The sequence below is a fragment of the Papilio machaon genome, chromosome 6 (genome assembly GCF_912999745.1).
Source record: "Papilio machaon chromosome 6, ilPapMach1.1, whole genome shotgun sequence".
Taxonomy (NCBI): Eukaryota; Metazoa; Arthropoda; class Insecta; order Lepidoptera; family Papilionidae; genus Papilio; species Papilio machaon.
Window position 1 is genome coordinate 3,462,129 of NC_059991.1, and position 27,987 is coordinate 3,490,115.

Genomic DNA, 27,987 nt, shown 5'->3' on the forward strand with positions numbered 1-27,987 from the left:
TAACGGTTTAGAAACAACGGGTAATAGTAATTATTTGTTTATTACAAACAATATAAATAGCATATTTAAAAAAAATAAAGTATAAAATGCATAATTAATTGTACTGAAGATTAAAAAAGGTTACAATAATTTGTATTATTACAGTCATTGAAGTTATAACTAAAGATTTTAATTAAGACAGCAATAAACATTTTTTTTAAATGTAAGGTTATTATAAGTTTTCACTGACGCAAAAACTGTACAGAAACATATAATTATCTCTATAAATCTCTTTAATAAAACAGAGATATCAATATCTTTTAATACAAGCATTGCGTTAGTGAAAACTCAAGGTTATATTACAGAAATATTCTTAGCGATTTTGAATTTGTGAATAAAGCCAAATAAAACCTGATAAATTAACTAAAAGACATCAAAATCTTTTATTTTTATACTTGAAAAATAAATGAATTCGTTTAAATATTTATATAATATGTAATAAATAATATGAATATAAGTTTTTTTTTGTATTCAACTTAATGTACTTTGTGCAATAGTTATTAATATTGTATACATATGTAATATAAAATAAATTTTGTGCATGACAAAAACTTACTGTACCATACAAATAAACTATAATTAAGTATAATTTTATATAAAAAAAACAGACTGCAACCGGCAACAATTTAGTTTACACATATAAAATATATTATAATTCTTATGACGTTTGGATTATTTTATCTATATTTTACTGTTTTCACCTTTAACACAAAAAAAAACGAAAACAAATATGTAATCTAATCTAATTATACTATTATTATAAACCAAAGTTTTAATTATTTTTAATTGTAAATAATGGTATAATTAGAAAATTGCAAGTAAATAGTTAATAAGTAGTTAATAGTTACTTCTTTTCAGTTCCATAAGAAGAGCCTTGGCTGATTTGTGTGATGCCGATGGACTTTTGAAGCAGAATATAGACTGAAAATATAATACATATACTAATAATTTAAAATGCTAAGAACAATTCATAGCATTTTAAGTAAAGAAATTAACAAAAAATAATTTGAACCATAGTGTAAAATCATCAGACTGGCCTTTTAACTATGGAAGTTCCGTACAGAATGTATTAATATTCTTTCAAACATCTCTATTAGCTGTTATATCTGAATTTATTCCGTTGCATATATTATGTCATAATTGCTATAATAAATTAAAAAAAATTATCATGACAAATGACATAATAATTACTAAAAAAAAAACTTTTAAAAGTATGTTATAAAATTAAAATGATTTGCGAGAGGAAGGTTTTCAGCCTTTCTCTAACTATTATATTGAAAATATCACAAAATAAACTTACATGCAGCAAGTATGGCGCCTCCGATGGTCAAATGAAGCAATCTCCCACTAAACAGTAAGCCTATCAAATAGTAAAGCATCGGTGTAAGAGTGAGGATCGCCCATCCTAATGTATTGATAAGTGAGTACACACGAGGTGGCACATGGAAACTCTCTATTCTTTCCACCCCGGATTCCGTGAAAAAGTCGCCCGTGTTTAAGAACGAATCCTGCATCTTATCCTGGAAATAAAAAAAACATTACTTGAAAACAACTAAATATTATGTTTTTTTTTTTAATATAGCCAAATAAACGACTTTTTAACCCTACACTAATTTTTAGGTTATTAATTACACTATTAAAATGGACACTAGAATACACGGATTGTGTAGGTATATTTCAGAAATTTTCTTTTAGGAAATCTGAAAAAAAAATGTAGTGAAATTTTATAATTATATAACAAACGTTATAAGGTAATAAGAATAAAGACAATTCATGCAATTTATCTTAAATTCGAATATTTTACGTAAAATGTGAGGTATTTTATAAAGTTAGGTATTCATTTGAAACAGCGTATAAATATGTTTCTTGTTTTTACCGTCCTTGGACAGGTGACACAAAACGTGTATTGACAGCTGAGTTACATTAGCAATGTGCAAATTGGTCATATGACAACTACGATGTTGAAATTATTTTAGTACTTGAGTTTTTATACAAAACTAGCTTTTCCCGCGACTCCGTCCGCGCGGAATAAAAAAAATGCACACGAGATAAAAAAAGTTCCTATGTCCGTCTCCTAGTTCTAAGCTACCTCCCCATCAATTTTCAGCTAAATCAGTTCGACCTATCTTGAGTTATAAATAGTGTAACTAACACGACTTTCTTTTATATATAGGTATATAGATGTAAACTGATCTCTATAAATGGATAGGCCATTGCTTGGAAATTAAGCTTTTACTTCGTTCCCACTTAACGCACGTGATGATGTTTTTGACAGTTAAATTTATATCTATTATTAGTTCGAATCCTTACCACCGCTACTAATCACATTAAACAGCGCCAGCGAAAATGGCGAAAATCAAATAAGTTCAAAATACTACGGCTTATAGCCTGTACATTTATAGAGGTCAGTGACCATAAGGTACAGCTGTCTCGCTACAAGTCAATAATAAAATTGAAAACATATATTTCGAAAACAGTATAAAATTTATAAGCCTCTGAGTCTAAAGGGTTATAGTGATTATGGATGACGTAGAAACAAACAGGTGATATATTTGAAATCATCATGACATATTAAATTTCGGTGACACCAGGAACAAACTGGGTTCCTTTATATTTCTTTATTCGTTATCTTTATTACAAGTTATTTGTTTGCTGTCTCACATTACACGCGCTCATTAAAACGCGTCGTTTCAAGTCATGTGTCATAACGTCCGGTTAGTAATACGATGCATATCAAATATCTATTATAGTGCGACAAACCAATCTGACCCGGTGACAGGCACAGTTATTGAGGTTAGTTCTGCCTTGATAATATATAAAACTTACTTAGGTAGAGAAAATTAGTGATACCTCTTTGACATCGAATTCTACCAGACTGTATTTTACATCTAAAACAAATTTCATCCAGATCCGTGTAGCCGTTTTGGAGATACATACATTCTAACAAACATCCTTCCATCAATCCAAACTTTCGCATTTATAATATTACTAGCTTTTGCCCGCGATTCCGTCCGCGCGGAATTAAAAAAATAAACGGCATTATTAGTCTATGTGTTCTTTCACATTATGGTCTACATATGTGTCAAATTTCATCAATTTCATCAAGATCCGTTAACCCGTTCCGGAGATACCTTCAAACAAACATCCATCCATCTAAATTTTCGCATTTATAATATTTGTAAGAAGTAGCATTAAGAATTACGATAAGGTCATTGTAGAAGATTGTTTTTTACCTTTATTATATTTGAAAGCGTTGAAAATAAATTCACACATTACAATAGAATCTATTTAAAATTATTAAATGTTAATTTTATTTCTTAGTTTTTGTTCCAGTAAATAAGATAATAAAACTTAGTATGCATTTACGTATTTTGATTTATTTTATTTAAGATATTAAGTATATATTTTCATAACTTTTGCACGATGTGGTTTGAATGATGACTGATAAATGTGTATTTTTGCATGCATTGTATTTATAAATTGTAAATTTGTATATCTTACATGAGTACTTATTTCAACGCCATTTCAACAGAATATAAATCCTATTTAAATTAATTTAATCCAATCATAAGTTGGAAAAACCCATTAACTACCTAACCAAGGAATAGACAGAGGCAAGCCTTTTATTTCACACCCATACCATCCACCCAACCCATTCATAGTCGTCAAACAGGGATTCGTATTTCAATAATATAAAAATAATACGTATAAAAGCTATGTCCGACAGTGACACATTGTTTTTATGCGTCATTTTAATATATCAACTTAAATGGACATTTATCAGAGTCTTATAGTATATTTCTATGTATGTCATACAATAATCGAATGCTATAGGTTACCTTACCCAGGGGTTAAGCACTTGACTTGCAATCTGCAGGTCCTGGGTTCGAATCCAGCCATGTACCAATGTGTTTTTGAATTTAGATATTTACATTTATACGACGTTCTTACGGTAAAGGAAAACATCGTAATGCAACCTGCACATATCTGAGAAGCAATTCAATGATATGTGTGAAATCAACCAACCCGCACTTGGCCAGCGTGGTTGACTATGGCCTAGTCACCCCTAACGGTACGTTCACACGGCGTCGAGTGTTTCTCTACCGAATCGGTTTTTTGCAGGATTCGGTTTAGTGGCATAAGTATTTCAATGAAGGAGTTCACACATGCATTCGGTTTCAAGACACGACAAAAAAGCCGAATCTTGCTGAAGTTGACATCCGATTTTGCGACTACAAACCGATCCGGCGATACTGCAAAATGCAGATCCGATACAGTGGTATAGGGCATTCAATACATGCGTTCATACGATACACGCAGGGGTAGATTCGGTTTTTTGTCGGATCTTGAAACCGAATGCGTCGCACAAGCTGGGAAGGAGGGGTGGGCGGGAGGGACACACTGCACGTGCGCTTGCCAGTCGCCTGTTCTTTTCGCCCGCTTTGACTGACCGCTCGCTATGACGACGAAAAATATAAACGTTGAAAATTTAATTTCTCTTGTCCAAAATCGGCCAGTTTTATGGGACAAAACTCTCGAAATATACAAGGATAAAAACTTGAGAACTGCTGGCTGGCGAGAAATATGTATAAATTTGAATGAAGATTTTGAAGAAATGGAGGAGAAAAACAGGCAGGATTATGGTAAGTTTGTAATTTTTTAAAGTAAACAGGTTAAGTATTTGTACATTAGCAGTGTGTTACAAAATTAACGTTAGATTGATTCGTCTTGCCAAGGCACAGCTCCTGCTGTAGAAATAAAATAATTTGTGAATTCAGATCGTATAACATTAGCACATCGTCCACCTCGTGTACTATTTTGTTCATTGGCTGCATCTGTGAACACGTTAACCACTGATGATACATTGCTTGTTGTTTCTATGTTCGACTGTACACCTTCCATATCTATTATAAAATTATGAAGTACAGTGCAAGCCTTTACAATCGATATTGCTGTGCTGGTATCAACATCCAGTGGACGATGAAATATTCGCCACTTGTTAGCTAATATCCCAAAGGCGCACTCAACATAGCGTCGAGCTCTGGTTAATCTGTAGTTATATATTCTTTTGTTTCTATCCAAATGGTTTCCGCCGTAAGGTCTCATCAAATGTTGATGCAAGCCAAAACCTTCATCGCCTATTACTACAAACGGAATCGATAAATCGGAATCGTTTGTCAGTGGACATGCTGCCGGTAATTGCAAATCACCATCTATTAGTTTTTTCCAAAAAGTACACTCCTTGAATATTGTCGAATCGCATTCTTTTCCATACGAGCCCACACAGATGTATGTAAATTTATAATATGAATCAACCACTGCTAATAATACGATGGAAAAGAAATCTTTGTAATTCATAAACATGGAACCACTGTTGTTTGGCTTTTTTATCCTAACATGTTTACCGTCCACTGCACCAATGCAATGGGGAAAGTTTGCTCTAGTATTAAATCCATTGGCGATATATTCCCAGTCAGATATTGTGTTGGGTAATGTCATAAACTCCCCATGCAAATTGTTCCAAATAGCATTCGTTACTTCCTTAATAATGTTACTGATCGTAGACACTCCGACTCGGTAGGCGTAATGTAAATCCTTGTATGAACACCCAGAAGCCATATATCTGCAAGTAAATTTAATTATATTTTTCAGCTAAATCGATCGTAAAGAAGTGGACTAATATTAGAGACAGCTGGATGAGGAGTATTAATGAGAAAAAGAAATCAAAAAAATCAGGATCGTCTGCGACATGTCCGAGAGCCTACGTTTATCATCGTCAAATGTTGTTCTTAAAAAAAATTGTGTCGCCAGCTGACACACATGATAGTGCAACTATTGTTACACCAAACCCAGCAGACGATAGTACAGCCGCTACAGTTACATCAGATGTTACCCATGACAGTGCGATGGCTCTGGACAATTTATTCGGTGAAGATGTCGCAAATAATCAAGATGCTACAGATGAAAGTCAACAAGAAAGTAATAATGAAAATTTAGTAGGTGGTTCGAAAAGAAAAAAAAGCAGACCATCGAGGCAGAATTTAAACGTGTTTGATAAGAAAATGAGTGAGTTTATAGATTATCAAATGGAATGCAAGAAGAAAGAAGAAATGAAAGAAGACCGTAATTTGTTTTTCTTTAAAAGTCTACTTCCATCATTGGCAACGCTAAACGATAATCAAACATTAGAATTTCAATCAGGCGTCTTAAATTTATTGCAAAATATAAAGAACCGAAATGAATGGTCTCCTGCACACTCATCAACATACAACTATCAACCAAATGTGGCACAATCACAAGGCTATTTTACATCGCAGTACCAAGCATCACCAGAGTCTCAAAGTATTCAATCGAATGCTTCTGATTTACCAGACTTTCATAATATGTAGTTGGGAAACTTCAAACTGTGTACCTACCAAGCGATTGTCTATAATATCTTAATCATATTTTTAATAAATAATTTAATTATAATAAAATACAGTATTTCAATCTTACCTTATACATATCGCTAATTTTTCTTCTGGTCTAATGCTTTTCCTCATATTTGTATCACGCTTTTTCAAATCTTTTTCCACTTTTTTCAAAAGATTATCAAATGTAGGTATAGTCATTCTAAAGTAGTTAAAAATTTTTTGTGGATCATTTCTTAACTGCTGCATTAGAGTTGTAAAGGCACCAACTGTTGATCTTCTTTGTACTATTGGGTTTAACCACAATCTTTTTCTACGACGCTGACGGCGATAATACCAGTATAGTATAGCAAGACTGTTCACGTCCATCGCTTCCAAATCAACGTGAGGAACTGTGCGCGCTCTTGCTAATAAAAGCCGGATGGTGAGTTCACACGAGATCCCGATACGAGGCCGTCGGATACGGCCAAGCAAGATGTGATGTGTGAATACAACATTCGGTTTTTCCAGATCCGATGAAAATAAGATTCGGCAAATCGTGTCTCCGTGTGAACGTACCGTAACTTGGGGTCCGAGCCCCTCGGTGGGGACGTATAGTGATGATGATTATAGGTTACCTTAACGACAAACAAATCGTGCAGCCACTTTGATGCTTCGGCTTCGTCTTCGGGAACATCTTCAACTGGTATGCGTTGAATATATAGATGCGCGTGCACCGGCTTGCCGTATAACAGGCTTAGCAACGTCGGTGGAGGCTGGAAATTATTATTGAATTGAATCTTACTACAGTAGAATTCCAATATCTCGTATGTCAAGGGAAATGCAATAAACTTCGACTTATTGGGTTTTCGATTGAGCAAGTTGACGATACGAAGTGTTTAACGGGGAGTTCCTAAAAAGACGTTAGTCTGATTTTTTTAATACAAGTTATAGAGTATAAATACATATGTACTAAAATTAACATGCAAGGAAATGACAATTTGCTAGAGTAAAAAATCTGAATATTTCGAGATACCGAGTATTTAAAGGTTCAGCGAAAGGTACGGAATTTTTTTTCGCCTTACTGAGGATTTCGAATTAACAAGGATCGAATTACAGAGATTCCACTGTACCACTAAGAATTTATCTTAAGTCTTAGACTAAAATTAGTGAGAGAAATTTACATAAGTGTCTGCTCCAGTGACCAATTACGTCTTTTGGCAGTTATTTGGTAAGTGAAACTAGTATTTAACCCATTCAATGCTACAAGATTTTCACGTATTAAACTGAACACGTAAAAGTCGGCACTGAACGTGTTAAAATTATAATCCCGTCTGATCTCCTTTGGTCATTACATTTAAATTACAGGCCTACTATGCCCGCAAAAAAATGACCCTACCTTCAGTCAAACAAAGCTTGATATAGTAATAACAACGAATTTAACTTTGAAACATGGTCGTTCGAGACTTTGTCACCACAGAATTTAAAAAAAAATCGGTATATCCGATCCGGAGACTATGCGGAACAAACGCGGACTTGCGTGCATATAGATAGACAAAAATTTTTAAAATAAGATTTTAGCGAAATATTTTTTTTTTTTCATATTACATACAAACACTCCAATTTCATGAATTGTATAGATATAGATAAATCTTTGGGGGAGGCTTAAGCCCAGCAGTGGGCCTTAAGAAGCCTGAAAGAAGAAGAAGATAGATTTCATACACAGTATAAAACTGTTTCAAGTGACATACAAACATATTAACTCAACGTTATCACATACAAATGCTGTACCTACACATCACTGCTACAATGCATTTGATTATAGAACATGTTTCGTAACGATCAGACATCGCTACATACAAAGCAGTCAAGATAACTAGGCCTTGAACCAAAATAAACTGATAGCAATTAACTCTAACAAGGAATACAATAAAACAGAAATAAAATTCTCTAGTCTCGTGGACTTCGATCAGCTATTACAGTTATGTAATCATAAAAGACCCGAGTAAATAAAAAAAATCATACCTCATAACAAAACTATTCAAGTATGTACAAAGTTTTTTACAATGTTCTAGGCCGTTTATTTTTTGTATTGTAACATGAAAGACATATGAATTTAAATAATATATGAATAACTTAAATTTGAACTATTAGTAAACAGTACCCAAGTGTAAATTTATATATAAAATCTTACAATAGTAGAATCTCCACAATACTCGAGAAGAGACTCTCTTAGCGACCAATTAAATACTGATAGTCACGCAATCTCGTAACCTTTACAACTTACCTTACAGTTCTTCTCAAATGCCAGCTGTATATTATAAATGGCGGGAATTTTGCCTCTGAAGTATTGCAAGCTGGTAGTGAAACCCCTAGTGCGTGGAGTGAGATGATGCTTGAGTAACGGCAAATTCTTTTCCTTAGCAAACTTCAGTGATGCCTCGTGCTTCGTTGGCGTGTACCGTGTCCCTTCCGGAGTCATTAGTAGCTAAAAATACATGTTTTTAATTTAATTATATTGCAAGAAAATAAGAATCTTAGATCAAAATTATACAAGTAAATTGATGTTATTTATTTCTATTTTTACTATCAGGATTAATGTTTTCATTTTTATCTTTTAGACATTTTTAATAACATCTTATCGCAAATTTATATACAGGTAACTAATCCACTCACCCATACTGGATCCGGGTAATCGCAAAGTTCTGATATTTGTGTCTTTATTATTTCCTTATCTTTTTCGAAGGATCTCTCCAAGAAGACGAACTCTGAAAATTTCCACATCCAACCGATAGGCGGCATATATTGTATTGCTTTTTTCGCATAGGCCTTACAGTTCTGGAACAAATATAGTTATGATCTACATTATAATAAACTAGCTGTCGCCCGCTGCTACGTCTGCACGGTATTAAAAAAACGTAGTAAATAGCTAATAAATAATGTGTTCTTTCAGACTATATTCTACATCTGTGCCAAATTTCCATCCATCCATCTATACATCCAAACATTCGGATTTATAACATTAGTAAGATGAACTATAAAAATATTTTTACACGTTCTATTTAGCGAGACAGAAGTAATTATTTTATTTATCGTGACCAGTGAAGATGTATACAAAATTAGTTCCATTTAAAAACCTGAAATGATTACAAATTACAACCTTCAATTATAAATACATCTGAATAAATATTTATATATCATATTGATTGTCTGCTTTCAAGAGTCCAGACTAAAACATTAACTCTATCAAATAAACAAGATTGTCGGTACAACGACCTAAACTTACAATATCACGCACCGATAACGTGGTTAATAAATAATTTTGTAGTATCAAATATGCCAAATTAGGTAATTGCAATTATGATTGTGTGTTCCTAGTCAAAGTTCATTGGCAAGTTTTTCATTATCATATTTAGGTCTTCATACGTCATCACACGTCTATTAGGAGTTTTAAATAGTCCAAAAGTCCCAGGGCAATATGTTACCATGTTATTTAAACAGAAGGAACGCAGTTTAAGTATTGAACATGTTTGTTCCTAAATTTCAAAAAAGATTTTTTTCATATAAAATCTCGTTACTAAAGTCCGTTGATTCATCGTCGCTCCACCAATTACCGTTTCCAAAAGGAAAAATTTTGTGAATTTGCTACTTGGACGGCGGAACGTAAATTATAAAACTAATGGCATTATTTACTTTTACTTCTGGTATTTAATTGAGTCTCGTAACACTACAATAACGTGCTTTATTTGCCTTACCTTCTAGCTATTAGAATACAAATGAACCAAACATACATGCAATTAGTACATATTTTTTATAATAAAATCTTTATATAAAAATTAAAATAAAAACTCCTCGATCAACTTCGGTCAACGATCTAGGTCAATAGATGGCAACTGGCTGAACGGAAACTCAATGAAAGACTCGATCCATTATTGTCGCGCTCAAAAGCAACACAAAACATTAATGGAGTGAAGTATTACCATTTTAAACTGATGACTATATTCTTTTTTGTTCAACAGAAAAATCTTTAAAATAGATTTAACTGTAAAAATAACGGGTTCAAGCTTGTTCAACGAATAGTCAGTTAAAGTGTATTTTGAAGCTTGTTTAACAACTTAGATTCTAACATGGGGAAGTACTTCCCGTATATTTTTTATTACTTTAAAAAAATTACTATCAGAAAGAAAAGAAATGCAAACAATTAGTATGAAAGAACTCAAGTTAGGCAGCTGACGAAAGAACTATTGGAACGCTCTTAATCTCCGTGTACAGCGAAAAGTGTAATAAATATTTGTGTATACGATCTAGGATACAGTTTAATTGTTGCAAAATAACTGGCATCTTTAACTCCATTAGCTATTATATTGTTTTATAAAATGTGTGCCACATAATATAGAATTTCAGGTCAAACTAAAAGTAGTAGTCTAAGAACACAAAATGGAAAACAGAAGCAATCGTGACTTTGCCCAAAAAAAATACTATTTAATCGCGAGACATATATACAACAATCAACAACAAACTTGACTCAAATGTGAAGCGGAAAAGGTAACAATATCCAGTAATCAACTATTCTGACAATATGAATACTCAAAGTTTTTTAACAGTAGTAGACGCCAGCAACATCTGTTACACGAAGACAGGCGTGAAGTGGAAGTATTTCCGCGTTTTCTCTGATGAGTGTGGTCTTTTCTTATAAAGGTATGGATGGGAATGGGATGGGGAGTTGTCGAAGGAAAAGACGCATAGTGAGGTGAAATATCTCATTTCTGTGCGTCCCCTACTCCGTTGAGCGGCAGCGGTCGCTTCGCTATTTCAGCGAACCAGGAGATCGCTTACTCGTTTGCCACCTTAAGACATAAAAAAGAAAACTATTGTCGAACAACTTAAAATATACAAATTTCAAATTCAAACTTAAATAACAAACGAGTCAAAAAAAATTAAATATTCATAATTTGCGTTTCGTACTTTGAATTTAAATTTTCACATGTATAAAAACACATCCATCGTTCTCTATGAAAAACAGACGGCAATATGGTTTTACGTCGCAGTAAAATATTTGAGACAATTGACAAGATTGTAGTAACAATATTCAAATGTAAACTTTGACCTGAGTCTTAATAACAATGAATAACGGAATAGGAAAGAAGTAAACCTAATTTTTTAAGTTAAAAATTCTTCCACCAACGGCAAGGTGTTCGTTCAGCAGTTATTACTGCTGTGGACGCCACAACTATGTTACTTTAAAAAGCATATTTATGACTTATACATTGTATATCTTGCGTAAAATGTAGAATCATCCGAATGGTACATTGATACGTTTCTGTGCAGTAATAGACATGCTTCACTACAAACAAATCTATTTAAAACGACGGCTATGAAGTGCTCGCGCTTTGTGAATTCTTTGATATAAAATGTATTGAGCAATTGTACGGTTAATCTATAAATTACATATAAAAAAAACTATCAACATCACATCAAATATGTTATATGTTACCAATTGCAAAAACAATTATAACAATATGTTTTAAACGGAGATTTTGGTCTCGGAAACCCATGATTAGAGAGCCTTACTACCTATAACTTTACATTTATTATGGTAACAATGTAGATCCTTTTTGCAGATATTTAACAATTTTATTGTAATTTAAAGAAAATATAATTTTTACCTTACTGAGATGGATATGTTACTCTATGTTGTTACTCTTCCCTTGAATCTAATACAAAATTTTAGTTAAAACATCTGTGTAAATATGCTTCAAGACAAATAAATGTTTCCTATTATTATTACGAGATTGATTATAAATTCAATATTATTATGTTTGAGTGAGTCAGCGTAACACAAACTTACGTAAGTGTACCTTTTAAATACTTAGCAAAGTATTCTATTCTTATTCAATGCGCGGGATCACAAGGTCCACAAGTAAAGACATCAAGGTCAACAACACTTCTATAATGTTTACAATGATGATTAGACAGATATTGTTCCAATTCCTACCAAAGTGCTAACCCGGCTTCGCATATGTCAAAATTTTTTTCAGTCTTGCCAGAAAACTAGTCTTCAACGATCGAATTCAACCAAACTAATAACTCAACGAAATATCATAGAAGTTATCCTTGTTATACTTTAATATTTCCACACTATCAAATCTTCAGTAGTATTTAAATTTATCTCACTTAAAGAGCAGCAGTAAAATCAATTTGTGAGTACAATAAGTGATTATATTGTTATAGTACTCTGAATGATATAAAAAAACATCAACAAGCCAGCCTTAGTGTCTCTCATTTATACACCTAAAATAAACTTAAACCAATCCCAAAAATTACCATTTTTATAAACGAAGGGATGACTCGTGGTATTGTGATATCAACTCTCAAAAAAACTACTTGTTATGATTTTACGTCAAATTTAATGCCTCGTTTAATTAGTGTGATAAGAAACTTCAAGATTATGATTTCAATTGACTTACCGTGGGTTTTTGAGACCAAAATATCCCTATAAAACATATCATCATCACTGTCATTATGTATGACAAAACAGAGATAACTTTATCTTTTAAACGGAGATTTTTGATCTCAGAAACTAGCGGTAAAACGTATCAATGACTTACAATCATGCTTCCTATATTATTTTATAATTAGTATTCTACGTATGTACGTAAGTAATCCACGTAGGTACGTGGGCATTATAATAAATTATAAATGTTATTTGTATTGTTCATGTATTATACATTGAAACAAGTAAATATTATTATAGAATTACGGTACAATACAATTTATCGACCTTTAACTTTTGACCATACTGTACTTCACAGTATGGTCAAAGGACGTGATATTTACATCTACAGTCCGTATAGTACAGTATGAAGTTTTCATATTTTATGCACATGATATATTTGCGTTATTTACAACACAATACCATTTTTTAATATTTTTTTTATAACATAAGGTGGGTAACGAGCAAGCCGCCACATGAACGACCGTTGCGCACGACATCCGCAATTGCAGATGCGTTATCTACCTTTAATCGACGGACACAGGAATATCTCCTTCCTATGCGTCCCCTCGATCGTCACATCCACTTATCAGTCCCATCATTTCCTTATAAGAGAAGGATAAGAAGGGAAAGAGGATAAAATGAGGTCTCCGGAACCACATTCACCAGACGAAACACGGAATCACTTCCACTTTACGCCTATCTTCTGCGTGGTCGTGGTCACCGGTCTACCCGACCCTTTCGTGCAACAGATGTTGTTGTTGCTGGTGTCTACCACTGGTAAAACTCTGCCAGTCTACAAATCCGCGTTTGAATCGGCTCTCTGGGCATATTTGAAACGACTGGACTAATTTTGACGAGACATTAAATGAAAGCTGATGTATGCGAGAGAAAATAGGCTTATTTTCGTCATTGGTAACAACCTGACGTAACATTACCAGAACTATTCTAACTTAGATATAACACGATTCTTACGTCAATTTTTATGTTTAAGTATTTGGCTTAATTAAAATAAAAACAACGCGATAATTGACAAAAAAAATCTTTGGCTACGTTTAAATATTTGTGCAGTTGCTACGGTCAGTGACTCTTATTTAGACTATGAATTATACAGCAAGTAACTTTGCCTATAAAAATCTAAATGAGAAAAATTTATTTTTTTAATACCTTTTATGTTACTGGCACGTAAATAAAAAATAGCCAGAGTTGTTTTTAGAAGGAAATTTAGAAAATATTTTTTTAAAGCAGTTTCATAATTTCATACTATGTTGCATTATTCTCATAATTTTTATATCTTTACATTAGTCAATATCAGATATACAGCATAATGTAATCGTAACATCGCACATTACAATATGTGTTTTGTCACCAAGAGAGATAATGAACAAAAAATGAATTATAGATAACTGCACCTAAGTCGAGCGATAGTAAAATGGTGCAGACTAATCAACAAGTGATAATTAGGGTTGCCACCTTTTCACGTTTGCAAGTTGCTTTATCCAACTTCGGGTTTTACATAAAAGTCGTCGTGTTGTATAAAAAAGTCTCTGGATGGTGCTGGTTGAAGTTGCTGGATTTCGTCCGCCAAGGAGTCAAGGTTAAGGTTGTCCAGTCACTAAACGTCGTTTTTTTTTTGCCGTTAGTTTTTGGGTCTACGTTTATTAAGAGTTAGCAGCCCTATTCATACTTTACACTCCGACTAGCGCATCCGGCCACGCGTGCTATAACGGTCTAATCGGGATGGAGTCACCGTAACGCTAGCTAGTTAATAGCTTTAAGGTACAAACACATAATTAGCTTGTGTTGCCTTGGAAACATCAAAGTTTCATACTTATTCTTTGTACAAATTTTATTTGAAAGCAAAAGTTTTCTCATGGCCTTTTACTACCAAATCAAAGTATTTAAAATCTTGAACTGAAAGATTATTTTGAATGAATACTAATGAAAAATATTTATTACTAGCTGTCGAACGCGACACCGTCCGCGCGCAGTTAAAAAAAAAAATGAAAAATAGATGTTGGTCGATTCTCAGACCTACTGAATATGCTCACAAAATTTCATGAGAATCGGTCAAGCCGTTTCGGAGGAGTACGGGAACGAAAACTGTGACACGAGAATTTTATATATTAGATACTGCATGTCCGCTGGCAAAACCTTAACTGTGAGATAATAAATCAGAGACATCCGCATATATCAATGGGTCCTATGTATAAGGGCCTATGTAACAAATTGATGATTTTACTCTGATATGTTAAAAGCTACCTCTTAGTTTAGTAAATAACATGTACTAAACACAAGTACACATTTACAGGTGTAAACATGTTTTTTTGCTAAAGTAAAAGTGAAACTTCGAGAACCTCTCCTGTAAAGTTGTCAAGTTGCAAATTGGCCCTTATTCATAGGAGCCATCAATATTGTATTATGTAAAATTTACACAAGTAGATAAGGATATCAAATTCTTTATCAACAGCTATGATATTTGGAGGGATAAATTATTATAAAGATTAATTTAAACTACAAGAGCTTTACTAATTGTAGGACATTTCAATGTTAATTAGTATGTAATCAATAATAGCAACACCGTTAAATTGGAACATTATGTGTATGTGAAAATTAATCATGTTACAAAGTAATGACTGTCCACTTTATACATAAGTGTTATTATCTTTATAAGTCTTTTAGAGATTCAAAGCAATCTAGTTTCCTTAAGCATATAAAAGTAATAATATGCTTGTCACTGGTAGACATATTTAAAATTTACATAGAATAGTAGTTTTTGCGCATAAATAAAAAATCTTCACTTGTGGCCTTTGTGTTCTGTCAGACTATGTTCTACATCTATACCAAATATAATTTAAATCCATTGAGCCATTCTGGAGATATCTTCTAACAAACATCCATCAATGTAAACTAATATTATTAACAAGCTGTGAACCGCGACTCTGTCTATATTCTAGATCTGTGCCAAATTTCATCAGGATCCGTTAAGCCACTCAGGTTATACCTTCTAACAAACATCCATCCATCTATCTAAACATTCGCATTTATAATATTAGTAAGATTTATTCTGTTTTGATTTAATACATAATTTAAAACACTTACCCCTAAAACTCCCAATCCATCACAAAACTGCCAACCCATCAGCCAGTCTATCTCATAGCTGTGATTCATAATGAGATATCCATGTTCTTTCCCATAGTATTTGTTGTATTCATCTTTTTTTACATACAATGATAATGTTGTTCCTGACCACCATTCAGACATGAAAACCAATTCTGAAACAAAATATATTTTTAAAATAAAGTTGATATCTATGGACATTTTCCACCTTCTTAGAAAAAAAAACTTGTGTATATTTGTGTCTTTTACAATAAATCGTAATATTCATGAATTAATGTAGTACATAAGTTAAAATGATAAACACCATCATAGTATACAAATAGGTACTTACGACTGTAAAATGAGTATGAAAGATAATAATTAATTTTTCTGTACAAGGATTTATTAAATGGCCTTAAGCCAAAATAAAATATGGCCTGAATGAAATTCAGTATCAAGCCAGATGTAAAATATGATATAGCAAAACACAAATGCACAACTGTAGATTGCTTTAAAATATTCAAAGAGGTCATCATTTTGCTTCAATTAACATCTGTTGTTACCAAACCTGGAACAGACCAACTAATATAATAATACATTAAACAGGGAAATTTCAATAATAAAAAAAATAACAATCATTGTGATAAAATTATGAGAGTTAATTTCCAACACACCTCATTAAATCCTAAAAGAAATATATATTGTTTCATTTAAAAATCTATTTTATTCTAATTAAACAGTAAATATAAATCCGAAGCGTAGAAGTAGATACCGGCAATTATTGCAAATTTCTTCATTAAAAATACGGAAGAATGGGAAGAGTCTCTTTCTTATAACCCTGTTATTTACGATATAAATTAACACTAATTTAAAAATGTGATTCAAATAAACTTAAATTATAAAAATATTTTACCGGATTAGGTTAACAAGTTATACTTACAGAAAACTCTTCTAAAATTTAAGATTTAAAAGTATTCTACTTTTAATGGAAAAACGTTTCCATGAACTAGAATTTCAAGTTTTCAAAAAATTTTACATTTAATTATACTATAAGTTGTATTCCGGATGCAACTCTACATCAAAATATATGTAACATCTCGATTGGTTACAGGTTACAACATAGATATAATTTTCAGTGTAGTGTTACTTACTACCTACTACTACCAACTAGTACTGACACTTTAGGATTAGGAACACGATTTATGTGTTTAAGTTTCGGTATGTGTATAAAATGTGGAAAATATCCAAAATTTAAAAACCTTTTCGAATGGAAAATAAAACCAAAAGTTTTATATTTTATTTAAGACAGGTAAAGTTCTACATAATTTTAATGCGCCTCATATTTATCTGTATTCTTTTGTGAATTAAACACAATACACATAGAGAAATAAATCTTTGAGATGTATTCATCACGAAAAATAATAATAGTGGATTACATAAGTAAGTAGTAAGTAAAGTTATTAATAATATGAAGACTATTTCTGCAATATAAATTGTCATAATGTCTTAATTTGGGTTTAAGCCTAAAGGCTTAGTAGGTGATCATTAAATCAAAGCCATGATTTGATTTTAAGTTCATCGAACGTAAACCATTATTAAAGTTATGAATTATCAATATTGGAACAAATATAAGAAATAGTCTTCGGTTTCAACATCGATCTCTACTGCTACCAAAACATTCTTCTATATTGCACATGTCTATTGATTTGCAAAGTTGCAAGGACAAAAATAAAAATTTAAGTAATGTTCAATCATAATTAGGTATAGATATATAAAATGTAAAAGTAAAAATAAAAATGTATATTTCTAATTTTTTTTGTAAGTAACTGTAATAGAGGAAAGGTAGAGGGCAATAATGAGGAAATGTCAAAATCATTATGTACACTAGGTACACTATGATAAGGCAATCTGTTAAATTATATACTCTGCTTATAACTTGACAAATAGAAGCAGAAAGAAATGTCATAAATAAGGTCAAAAACAAAAATAAAATTGAAATGCTCGAAAAATCGAAATATATATATTTATATTTTTATTTGTACACATAATACAATCTAATATAGCTTTGTTATTGGTGCTTCATGCTTTAAGTTATGATGCACAATTATTCCGATTGATAGGGGCAGATATTTTTATAAATAAGAATGTGGCTGACAAAGTGTTCTAAATTATATTGCAATAAATTAAGTCCTTTTAACGGATTAACTAAAAGAACCCTTAGTTCTTCGGGTAAAGCGACTGTATTAGGCATTGAAACATCTTGTGACGATACCGGTTGTGCTGTAGTGAACAGTGAGGCTACTATATTGGGGGAATTTTTACATTCGCAAAATGAAATCCATGTTAAGTATGGTGGTGTGAATCCAATAAACGCTTGGGAGCTTCATCGTGATAACATAGAATCAGTTGTAAATACAGCTTTAGATAATGCTAGAATCGGTTTAAACCATATTGATGCAATAGCAGTTACCACAAAACCTGGGCTTTTGCTAAGCTTAATGATAGGTGTGAAATATGCAAATTTCCTTGCCAAAAAATATCAAAAGCCAATAATACCAGTACACCATATGGAAGCCCATGCATTAGTTACAAGAATATATTATGATATACCATTTCCTTATTTGGCACTGCTGATATCAGGAGGACATTGCCTTTTAACTGTTGTTAATGATGTTGATAATTTTTTACTGATCGGCCAGACTTTAGATAATGCCCCTGGTGAAGTGATGGATAAGGCTGCTCGGAGAATGAAGTTAAAGAATATGCCCGAGTATTCACTTATATCTGGAGGTAGAGCAATAGAGTTAGCTGCTAAGAATGCTACAAATCCTACCTTGTTTAAATTTCCTATACCATTGCAGAGAAATAGGGACTGCGACTTTAGTTTTAGTGGACTAAAAGATTCACTGGTGAGGAAAGTAATTAAGAAGGAATCTGAGCATGGATTAATGGGTGATGAAATTATTCCTGAAGTATATGATTTGTGTTCATCTTTTCAGACCAGTATTACTAAACATTTAGCACACAGACTTGAGAGGGCTATAAAATTTTGTGAAGTAAAAAACTTGTTATGTAACAGTGCTAAGAATATTGTAGTATCTGGTGGTGTTGCCTGCAATGATTATATTTACTCTAATTTAAAAAGTGTTGTTAACCATTTGGGCTACAATTTATATAGACCACCTCATAGAGTATGCACAGACAATGGCATTATGATTGCTTGGAATGGTATTGAAAAAACAAGAAAAGGCATAGAAACTTGTAATTTTATATCTCAAAGTGATGTAGATCCAACTGCTCCTTTGGGTGTTAATATAAGAAATCAAGTGAAAGAAGCAAATATAACAGTAAAAAGTCCTAGATTCAGCGAAGTTGACTAAATATAGTAATAAGAATTGTTTTTTTTGTATTACTAAAAATAAAATCATCTTTGAAACAACAATTTATTTAAATAAAACTAAAGTATATTTAAACCAAACTTCCATCATTGTATGCTTCTACTTAGCTGCTGCCTTTTGGAGATCTGAAAAAAATATATTTATTAAGGAATTGCAACAATGTTGGCTTTTAAACACAAAAGGGATAAATGGCAATTACAGGCACTAAATTAGTTGTTGGCTTACAAAAAACATAACACAGTTAGTCAAGTTCATATTTGCATTGCGTTATTTTTACTTCTATTATTTTATATATTCACAAACAAAACAAAACTGTTGAGTTACTAAAACTACTAAAACATTTGTTAATTTTATTAATTTTCCAGAACAACCTAACTTACACTCTGGCTCATTATTCCTTTTCGTCTGAAATTAAATATAAATTTAATTATAATCATCAAGATTTTTAAGTTGTTTTATGACAATTTTAGATCTCTGGTATCAGTATCTCATATACTTTCCAAATGAAGATGGGAAATGAAATAATGATGTTATGTCAATATTGTATGATATAGATTTTAAGAGGTATGAAGATCATTTTTCATCCAAGCAAAAAATTTTATGAAGAATTCATTGGTGACTGAATATTATTGGAAAACTTTTAATTTTTTTTTTATCCGTCATGAATTAACTTGAAGGTTAAAAGCAAAGAGACCCTTAAGACACTTCACTCATTGAACATAGTGTACATATCACTGAACAAATTTTATCTATTAATGTTCTTCATTTGTTATGTGGTCTTTTAGCCGACTTCAAAAAGAAGGAGGTTATAATAATAAGGGATTTCACATAGACCTGTCATTTCTTACAAAAGAGAAATGAAACTTTCTTTTGTTTTCGTTAAAAACCGTCGAATAATAACCAATATATTGAGTTAACCAGAAACATCAAATATACTTACGGGCAGGTCTTCCATTTGCCCATGGTGTAATTCGGACGTGGGATTCGTCTCTTTTTAATGCTTCTGATCTAAATTCTGGTTTCAATGATCTACGCAAGACTTTAGCCGCGATGTTGGAATAGTTAATGTAGCTGAAAATACCATGTTAGCGGGTTCAGATTAGAAGTAAGGTACATAAATATAATTGTAGTTAATTATGATAAATTTGTTATCAATCCCATACCTAAGACCAGCTTGTCTCCAGGCACTCATATTGATGAATTATTACTTTTAATAAGGTACAGTAGAAGCAGTGGAGATGCTCAAGTATCGAAAAATTAAATTCGGAATGCAGTGATGTAACAGTGTGTTTCAGACAGATTATGGTAAAGATGTCTAAATTCAAAGCCAAATTGATGTCATATTGCTACTTGCTATATTGATAAAATCTGTTTAAATAAATTTGACTTAAAATAGTTAATTGAAACGATTTCAAATATCTATCGAGTCACTTCAACAAAAACGTCGTTCGAAATTTTAAGTATTTAGCCTTTTGAAATGAATTGTTTTATATTTCCTTTAATTTTTTATCTGTAGCTTTTGGCCGCCGTGAAGGAAACAATATTGCCAGTTTAAGACGCTCCCCAGTTTTGGGTAAATTAAACATTTTTTGTGGACAAGTGGAGACAGTTGTTTAGGATTTGGCTTTGGCCACAGAATGTTTGGGTTTCATCAATGTTTATTTAGCATAATAGTATAAATTAACTCATTACGTATGAATTACCGTGAATTTAGAAAATGTTTTCTATAAAACTGTTTTGAAAGTTAATATTACCCTAGAACTTTATATGGGGATATTTAAGAAGCGTATGTGGCTACTAATTTTTTGACATTACAAGATACATGACATATATGATATGGATCTTCGGTAGCTTACAGAAGTTGCAATTTGCAATTTTAATTTCTTCTAAAAACTTAAATTATTAAGAACTTTTATTAATTAGTTAAAAGAACATAAGTATATTTAGTGGCACTAGTTATTTTAGTATTTCTGGTATGTATCTTATAATTGTACCTTAAAATCTGTAAGAAAAATAAAATTCACACACTTTCACATCTCGTTATTGTTTACTTTCTTGATAATTACTATTGTTGTACTTTTGAATCATAGAATATTGACGTATATACATGATAAATGTTGTAAAAATCGATTTTATTATATACTGCTTGCTAGAGTTCAGTATAAGATGTTAAATTTTTTAATATGAAAATGTTTTTGACAGGTCGTAGTTTGATTTCGTGGCAAAATTAAAGTCCCTTAAATCTGCTATATTTTAGGTTTAAATATGCAAAAATAATAAGTATTCGTTCTGATTACAAAATTAAATGAATTCGTTAAAAAACATTAAATCTGTATGTACACTTTATTTTCAGGTCACTTAGTGAGATCAGTTTATTGTCATAATGGATACTATAAAGAGTGACAAATCGAGCTTGGGTACTAATTTGGAAAAGGAGCAGTTACTGATGAACCAAAAACCTCCAGGTGTAAAATGTGACATAGTTAATGAATGTCAAATGTTTCTGAAAGCTGAGGATGGTGGCGGGGATGGTGCTCATTTAAAAATCACCGACAGTATTTCTCCAAAGATTAATGGTAAATTTACCATTCTATTAAAAAATAATAGTACTTTTCTTAAATTGATACTTTGTGTACATCAATTAAAACCTTGAAATCATTGTCATAGGGTTTTAAACAATTCTTTTATTATATTAAGACCTAACCTACATAGTCTAACTATATGAATACTAACTGAATGCGTTTTACACTGCTATCTCATGGTCTTTAAACATGTGTAGGGTTTCACTCACATTGAAGCTTCTAAGGCTAGGAATTTTTTCATCTTCATTTATATTATTGGTAATATTTTGGTGGAAAATAATAAAAAATATTAACAGTAATTATTAAAATCTTAATTTTAGGTGAGAATGATATTGTAAAACCTACAACAAGTAAAAAACAAGAAGAAACATCTGAGAAAGCAATAGAGGAGAGCAAAAATGAGAGTGATTCAGAAGTAAATGGTATTTATTTAAATCTTTTTCTATTATGAATTTATAAATTTTACACTATATCAAATAAATCATAAATTGGATGATCCGTTATGTCTAACCATGGGTTTCTACTGATGAAACACTTGAATAACAACTTATAGTGACCCTTGATATGAAATCCCTGAAAATGGTAATAAATAACAATACAGTAGACCGGCGGTAATTCAACTCACATTTTGCAAGCATTATCAAATTTGTTGGAATATAGACACCCTATATTCCAGACTTTTTTTGTACAAAAGAGTATCCTGTAATCACAGATTCAATGAGTAAACTATGTTACTTTGATGTACAAATCAGAGTTTGCTAGAATTAACATCATTATTTCTTACAAAAATACTTATAAAAAGTAACTAGTAATTAAAATCTATGCATAAAAATCCGATTGAAATAAGGTTCAGATTAACAGGGTTATGTTTTTCTACATATATCGGTACCCACATTATGTTTTACCCTCTTGAATGTTTAACATCTTTTCTGTTTTCATTATTTTTTAAGTTAAAAAGTTTAGACTATATTTAACTTTTTTAGAAGAGATGCCCAGCACTGTTACAGTACTGGACACACCGGATGGTGGAAAGGTTTATTTAGTAGGAACAGCACATTTCAGCATTAAATCTCAAGAGGATGTGTCAAGGGTAAGTTATTTTATCATATGCCTATTTATTTAATTTTTGCGCTTTTTTTTTGTTTTTTTTTTTATCTAGGCAGGTCTTTAGTAATTAATAAATTAATGAAATTTTAGTGGACATTGTATTTCTATATTGTAGGTAATTCAAGAAGTAAGTCCACATATAGTTATGGTGGAACTGTGTGAGCAGAGAACAAATATTCTTCTCCTTGATGAAGAAATTATTTTGAGGGAGGCAAAGAATATAAACATAAAAAAGATAAGGTAATTGATAAAAAAATGCACATTATTATTTCCTAAGAGCATCAGTGGTTTAGAGGTTAAGCATTTGACTTGCAATCTGCAGATCCTGGGTTGAAATCCCACCATGTATCAATGTGTTTTCGATTTACATATGTACATTTATCCGACTTTCTTACGACAAAGGATAACATCGTGATGCAACCTGCATATATCTGAGAAGAAATTCAATGATATGTGTGAAGTCAAACAGCACTAAGTCAGCGTGGTTGACTATGGCCTAGTCAACCCTAACTCAGGGTAGACTCCACATCCCTCAGTGGAGACTTATAATGTGCTGATGATGATATATTTCCTAAATTACAACACATGGAACATTTTTTACTTTGGATGAATTATTTTTTTCCAGGGCAACAATGGCACAAAATGGAGTTTTCAACGGCCTAATGTATATTCTACTGTTGAATATGTCAGCACATATTACTCGTGAGCTCGGTATGGCTCCCGGGGGAGAGTTTCGACGTGCTATGGCGGAGGTAAACTTACATTGATAAATGTTTTATTTTAAATTTATTAATATGTGTATGAAATCTTCCTAATATTAATACGAATGTTTAGATGGATGTATGGATGTTTGAAGGTATGTCAAGAACGGCTCAACGGATCTTGATGAAAATTGGCACTGTTGTAGAACATAGTCTGGAAGAACACATAGGCTAGTAATTAATTTTTCTTTTTTAATTTCGAGCGGACGGCTTCGCGGGCAATAGCTTGTTATAATACAATTATATTAATGTCTAATACATCTAAAATCCGGTGACAGCGTTGACTAGTTTTGAAGTGAGATGTCTCGTGACCGCAAATACTGACATAAGTGCACTCGCCCTAAATAAGGACCCCCAATGAGTTGGAAACTAGTCGGTGCCATCACCAAGTTTAGTGTATCTTTGAATCCATACTCATAGTGTTACTTGAAGATATTATACTAGTCTAATATAAGAAAAAAAAAGGTTAAGTTAGAAAAGACAAATGGAATGAAATATTCCATGCCGGTGTGATTTTGTTGTATATACTAACCAATGAATAGATTACACCGCAAATGAATGACTTGATTAATTGTTTATTTGTAATTATGATATTCTAGCTGTCGCCTGCGTCTACGTCCGCGCGGAATTAAAAAGAAAAACTTAATAAGTAGCCTATATGTTCTTCCAGACTATGTTCCACATTTTGCCAAATTGCATTAAGATCCGTTGAGCCGTTCCGGAGATCCAACAAAGATTCATCCATCTAAACTTTAGTATCTATATTAGTAAGATATTAATTTAAATTATAATTTTAGGCAAAAAAGATACCTAATTGTGTACTTCAATTGGGCGACAGAGCTATTGATATAACATTACACAGAGCAATAGCCTCGTTAACTTGGGGACAGACAATACGCTTCATATGGCATCTACTTACTTCCAACCAAAGTATCAGGTAATTGTAAAATGGTTATATTTATTTAAAAAAAAAAAACATAATTGGTTGACTACGTGTTCTTTCAGATTATGTTCTATTTCTATGCCAAAATGCACCGAAATTGGTAAACTTTCGCATTTATAATATTACTAGTAACATTAAATATAGCTGTGTGTAATCCACATTAATTTCAACTTTATTAAAAAAAGAAAATTCACGTACATCCTTTCGCGCGATTTTCTTAAAAAATGGTTCAGTGTTCGCTTCCACGTATTACATTATTTATACGTATTTAAGAATAAAATGGTTAAGGGTCGTATAAATTATTTAGCACTTGGCTAAATTGAAGTCCGTAACCTTGTAGTTATAATTTAAAAATGTTTCGGTGATGAAGTTTCACGGTTACACGTCTCTATTCAGTGTTGAGGAAGTTGAGAAGTGCAAGATGAAGAAGATGCTGGATGACATGCTGGAGGAGATGGCGGAGGAGTTCCCGGCGCTCAAGCGAGTGTTTGTGGTGGAGCGCGACATGTATCTCTGCCACTCGCTGCAGATCGCTGCAATGCAGCCGCGTAACTATACTATTACTAGCTACTCCGTCCGCTCAGAATTAAAAAAAAAACTTAATAAGTAGCCTATGTGTTCTTTCAGACTATGCTCTATATCTGTGCTAAATTTCAGCGAGATCCTAGTAGCCGTTCTGGAGATACTTTTAAACAAACATCCATTCATCCATCCATCCATCTAAACATTCGCATTTATAATATTAGTAAGATTGACAAAATAGTTAAACAACGACTGAACAATTTATCAGAATTCTTCTAATTAAACGTATAAATACAACATAAGCAACTCTTATCTCCATATCCGCCTTCTCTCAATTAGTACCCGAGTATGAATTTGTGTCCGAGTACGAGATAATATGTTAAATAAATATTACTTTATCGTTTATAATTTAATTTATCATTTATGCACTTGCTAATAAGCGACTAGACTAAACAAAAAATTGTCTTCTGCGCATCGTCTTATGAGAAATTGCAAGCTATTATAAACTTTGAATGATAGTAATATTGTATGAAATAGGTAACGAGCCGTGCCGCATAGTGGGCGTTGTGGGTATCGGTCATGTGGCCGGCATCGTGGAGCACTGGGGCAAGATCACTGCTCAAGACATCACACCGCTACTTGTGTTAGTATCTACAAAATAAACTTACAATCATTTTATTCAATTTTTCAGCAACTTCGGATACGATACTGTCAAATAGTCGAAAAAAGTATTAAAAAATATATGTACGTCTTTAAGAGTACTATCGGGGAATCTAGCGGTGTTCCACTTTAATTACGACAGTGGTTTGAATGTTTCGGACTGAGACGACGACGTGGAAACAATAACCAATAGGAAGCAGTTTTCAAATGTGTCTGTGCGAATAAAGGTCGGTCAGTGGTGCACGACCAATTGCTTTTTAGAAAATAACCAATTGGGTGGCAAATCACTGCCACCCAATTGGTTATTTTGTAAGAAGGGTCGGAGATTGTCTCGTTGTGAGGAACATGGCAATTTTTCTGTAAGTGGAACACTGCAAATGACACTGACTGCAATATTTCTATTTATCGAAAATAGTAATAAAAATTATACATATCGCGGTTATGTAAGTACATGTGATGTCTGTCCGTTCCAGTGTGTCCGCCTGTTATTCGATAAATATTTTTTTTCAGAATGTTAAAGGGTAAAAACCACTGGGTTCTTTTAAATTAATATGTAACAACTCATTTGTAATATTAAAACCGGCTACACTCTGTTTATAATTGTTTTTAGCATTCCGCCGCCGTCATTGTCTACGCGCATCTTGCGCGTGAGTGTGCGCGCGGCGTGCGCGGGCGCGATCATCTACGCCGCATACAAGTTCTTCCCGCGGCGCCTGCTGCCCTGATGACTCACCGAGATACTGCCCTGCCACTATATACAATGGTATGTTTTATGTAGCCACTATCAACCAAATTGATACAGTTTTTTTTATTTTTTTTATGGTTCTATAATAAAGACTTGGTAGTAAAAAGTTGCAGAATCATTGGCATTTATGTATCACTATATTTTTACTATTCTAATATAGGTATCACTAGTATCTTTGGTGGCTTAGTCTTAGTTCATGACATCTTTCACGACAGTTAATAGGGAAAAAGGTGGTACTATCGGGGAATCTGTCGGTATTCCACTTGTGACGAAGACGCGGAAAATATAACCAATAGTACGCAGCTTTTAAATGTGTCTGTACGAAAAATGTTCGGTCATTGGTACACGACTTGTTGCTTTTTAATATTACAAAGTCGCGCAAGTCACTGCTATCTAATTGATCATTTTGTAAGACCGCAATTTTGTCTCGTTGCAAGGATCAAGACAATTTTTCTCTAAGTGCAACACCGCGGTGGACCCTGACTGTACAGTTGATTTTAAAGCTATGTTCGACTTGAATATTTACATTTAAAAACCTTAAATATTTATGTAATGTTTATGTCTCGCAGGCTCACTAACGGCTCTGTTGGCGTCCTTTACGAAATACTTATCGACCTTTTAATAATATTAGAAATCTTCCAAAATTATTATTATTATAGAATATTGTAAAAATTAAAATTAACACTTTTTTTCATACATTGTATTATTAAGTCGTATTTCCAGATGTTCTTGAGCCAATTTTAATAAAAAAATGCAAATAGTATATGTAATTAGTGTTCCTATAAATTGTCGAAATGACTTGAAAGTTGTAAAAGTTTCGACTAGAAATATATGTTCGAGTGAATTATTATCTATTGAAGGAGATATGGAAAATGTTTGCGTTTATAGAATTATAGCTTTGATTTCTATGTCATTTATAGCTTCAAGGCTAACACTATAATTTTTTTTTTTTTATATTTAACAAAGAATGTGTCTATGTGTCAAAGAAGTGAAATTAATAGGTCGTTTGGAAAGTCATTTCGTAGAAATAAAAACGAAATGACTTTCCGAACAACCCAATACAATGTTTCCCTTTATATTATTATGTTTACGATTTAAAAAAAATTTATGTTATTCTATTCTGTGTATGATTTTTAAATAAGTATATATATATCTTCATAAGTAACAAGTATTTTAAATAACTATGTTTTTTCTTTAAGTACCAGCTTTTTATAGATCCCTGCCAGATTTGTGTAACATATAGTCGAAC

At 32.3% G+C, this 27,987-nt stretch overlaps 5 protein-coding genes across 7 annotated transcripts; 3 read left to right on the forward strand and 2 right to left on the reverse strand.

The window, feature by feature from the left end:
- Positions 1-842: 842 nt before the first annotated feature.
- On the reverse strand, positions 843-17,129 carry LOC106716550 (1-acyl-sn-glycerol-3-phosphate acyltransferase gamma). 2 transcript variants are annotated; one of them, XM_045678477.1, is made up of 8 exons: positions 16,961-17,129; positions 16,373-16,588; positions 16,024-16,196; positions 9,105-9,266; positions 8,716-8,916; positions 7,067-7,204; positions 1,340-1,559; positions 843-960 (listed from the first exon to the last, which is right to left on the reverse strand). In XM_045678477.1, the coding sequence occupies exons 2-8, from the start codon at positions 16,554-16,556 to the stop codon at positions 884-886; spliced, it is 1,155 nt and encodes a 384-aa protein (XP_045534433.1). In that variant the 5' UTR covers positions 16,557-16,588; positions 16,961-17,129; the 3' UTR covers positions 843-883. The 2 variants fall into 2 exon arrangements, with proteins under 2 accessions (XP_045534433.1, XP_045534434.1); XM_045678478.1 differs by lacking the exons at positions 16,024-16,196; positions 16,373-16,588; positions 16,961-17,129 and adding an exon at positions 9,589-9,610 and having other exon boundaries at positions 844-960.
- Positions 4,112-6,469, forward strand: LOC123721102. The gene is made up of 2 exons (XM_045678479.1): positions 4,112-4,682; positions 5,692-6,469. The coding sequence occupies exons 1-2, from the start codon at positions 4,499-4,501 to the stop codon at positions 6,426-6,428; spliced, it is 921 nt and encodes a 306-aa protein (XP_045534435.1). The 5' UTR covers positions 4,112-4,498; the 3' UTR covers positions 6,429-6,469.
- Positions 17,130-18,058: 929 nt separating the features above from the next.
- Positions 18,059-19,464, forward strand: LOC106716587 (probable tRNA N6-adenosine threonylcarbamoyltransferase, mitochondrial). The gene has a single exon (XM_014510122.2). It carries the CDS (start codon positions 18,165-18,167, stop codon positions 19,398-19,400), a length of 1,236 nt encoding a protein of 411 aa, XP_014365608.2. The 5' UTR covers positions 18,059-18,164; the 3' UTR covers positions 19,401-19,464.
- LOC106716588 (protein stunted) lies at positions 19,448-20,737 on the reverse strand. Of its 2 annotated transcripts, XM_014510124.2 has the most exons (4): positions 20,582-20,737; positions 20,359-20,489; positions 19,799-19,823; positions 19,448-19,543 (listed from the first exon to the last, which is right to left on the reverse strand). In XM_014510124.2, exons 1-3 carry the CDS (start codon positions 20,608-20,610, stop codon positions 19,810-19,812), a joined length of 174 nt encoding a protein of 57 aa, XP_014365610.1. In that variant the 5' UTR covers positions 20,611-20,737; the 3' UTR covers positions 19,448-19,543; positions 19,799-19,809. The 2 variants fall into 2 exon arrangements, with proteins under 2 accessions (XP_014365610.1, XP_014365609.1); XM_014510123.2 differs by lacking the exon at positions 19,799-19,823.
- Positions 20,738-21,765: 1,028 nt separating this feature from the next.
- On the forward strand, positions 21,766-27,827 carry LOC106716586 (traB domain-containing protein). Its single transcript, XM_014510121.2, has 10 exons — positions 21,766-21,994; positions 22,321-22,422; positions 22,984-23,090; positions 23,223-23,347; positions 23,733-23,859; positions 24,666-24,805; positions 25,208-25,359; positions 25,871-25,976; positions 26,604-26,756; positions 27,308-27,827. The coding sequence occupies exons 1-9, from the start codon at positions 21,802-21,804 to the stop codon at positions 26,716-26,718; spliced, it is 1,167 nt and encodes a 388-aa protein (XP_014365607.2). The 5' UTR covers positions 21,766-21,801; the 3' UTR covers positions 26,719-26,756; positions 27,308-27,827.
- The last annotated feature ends 160 nt before the right edge of the window (positions 27,828-27,987 follow it).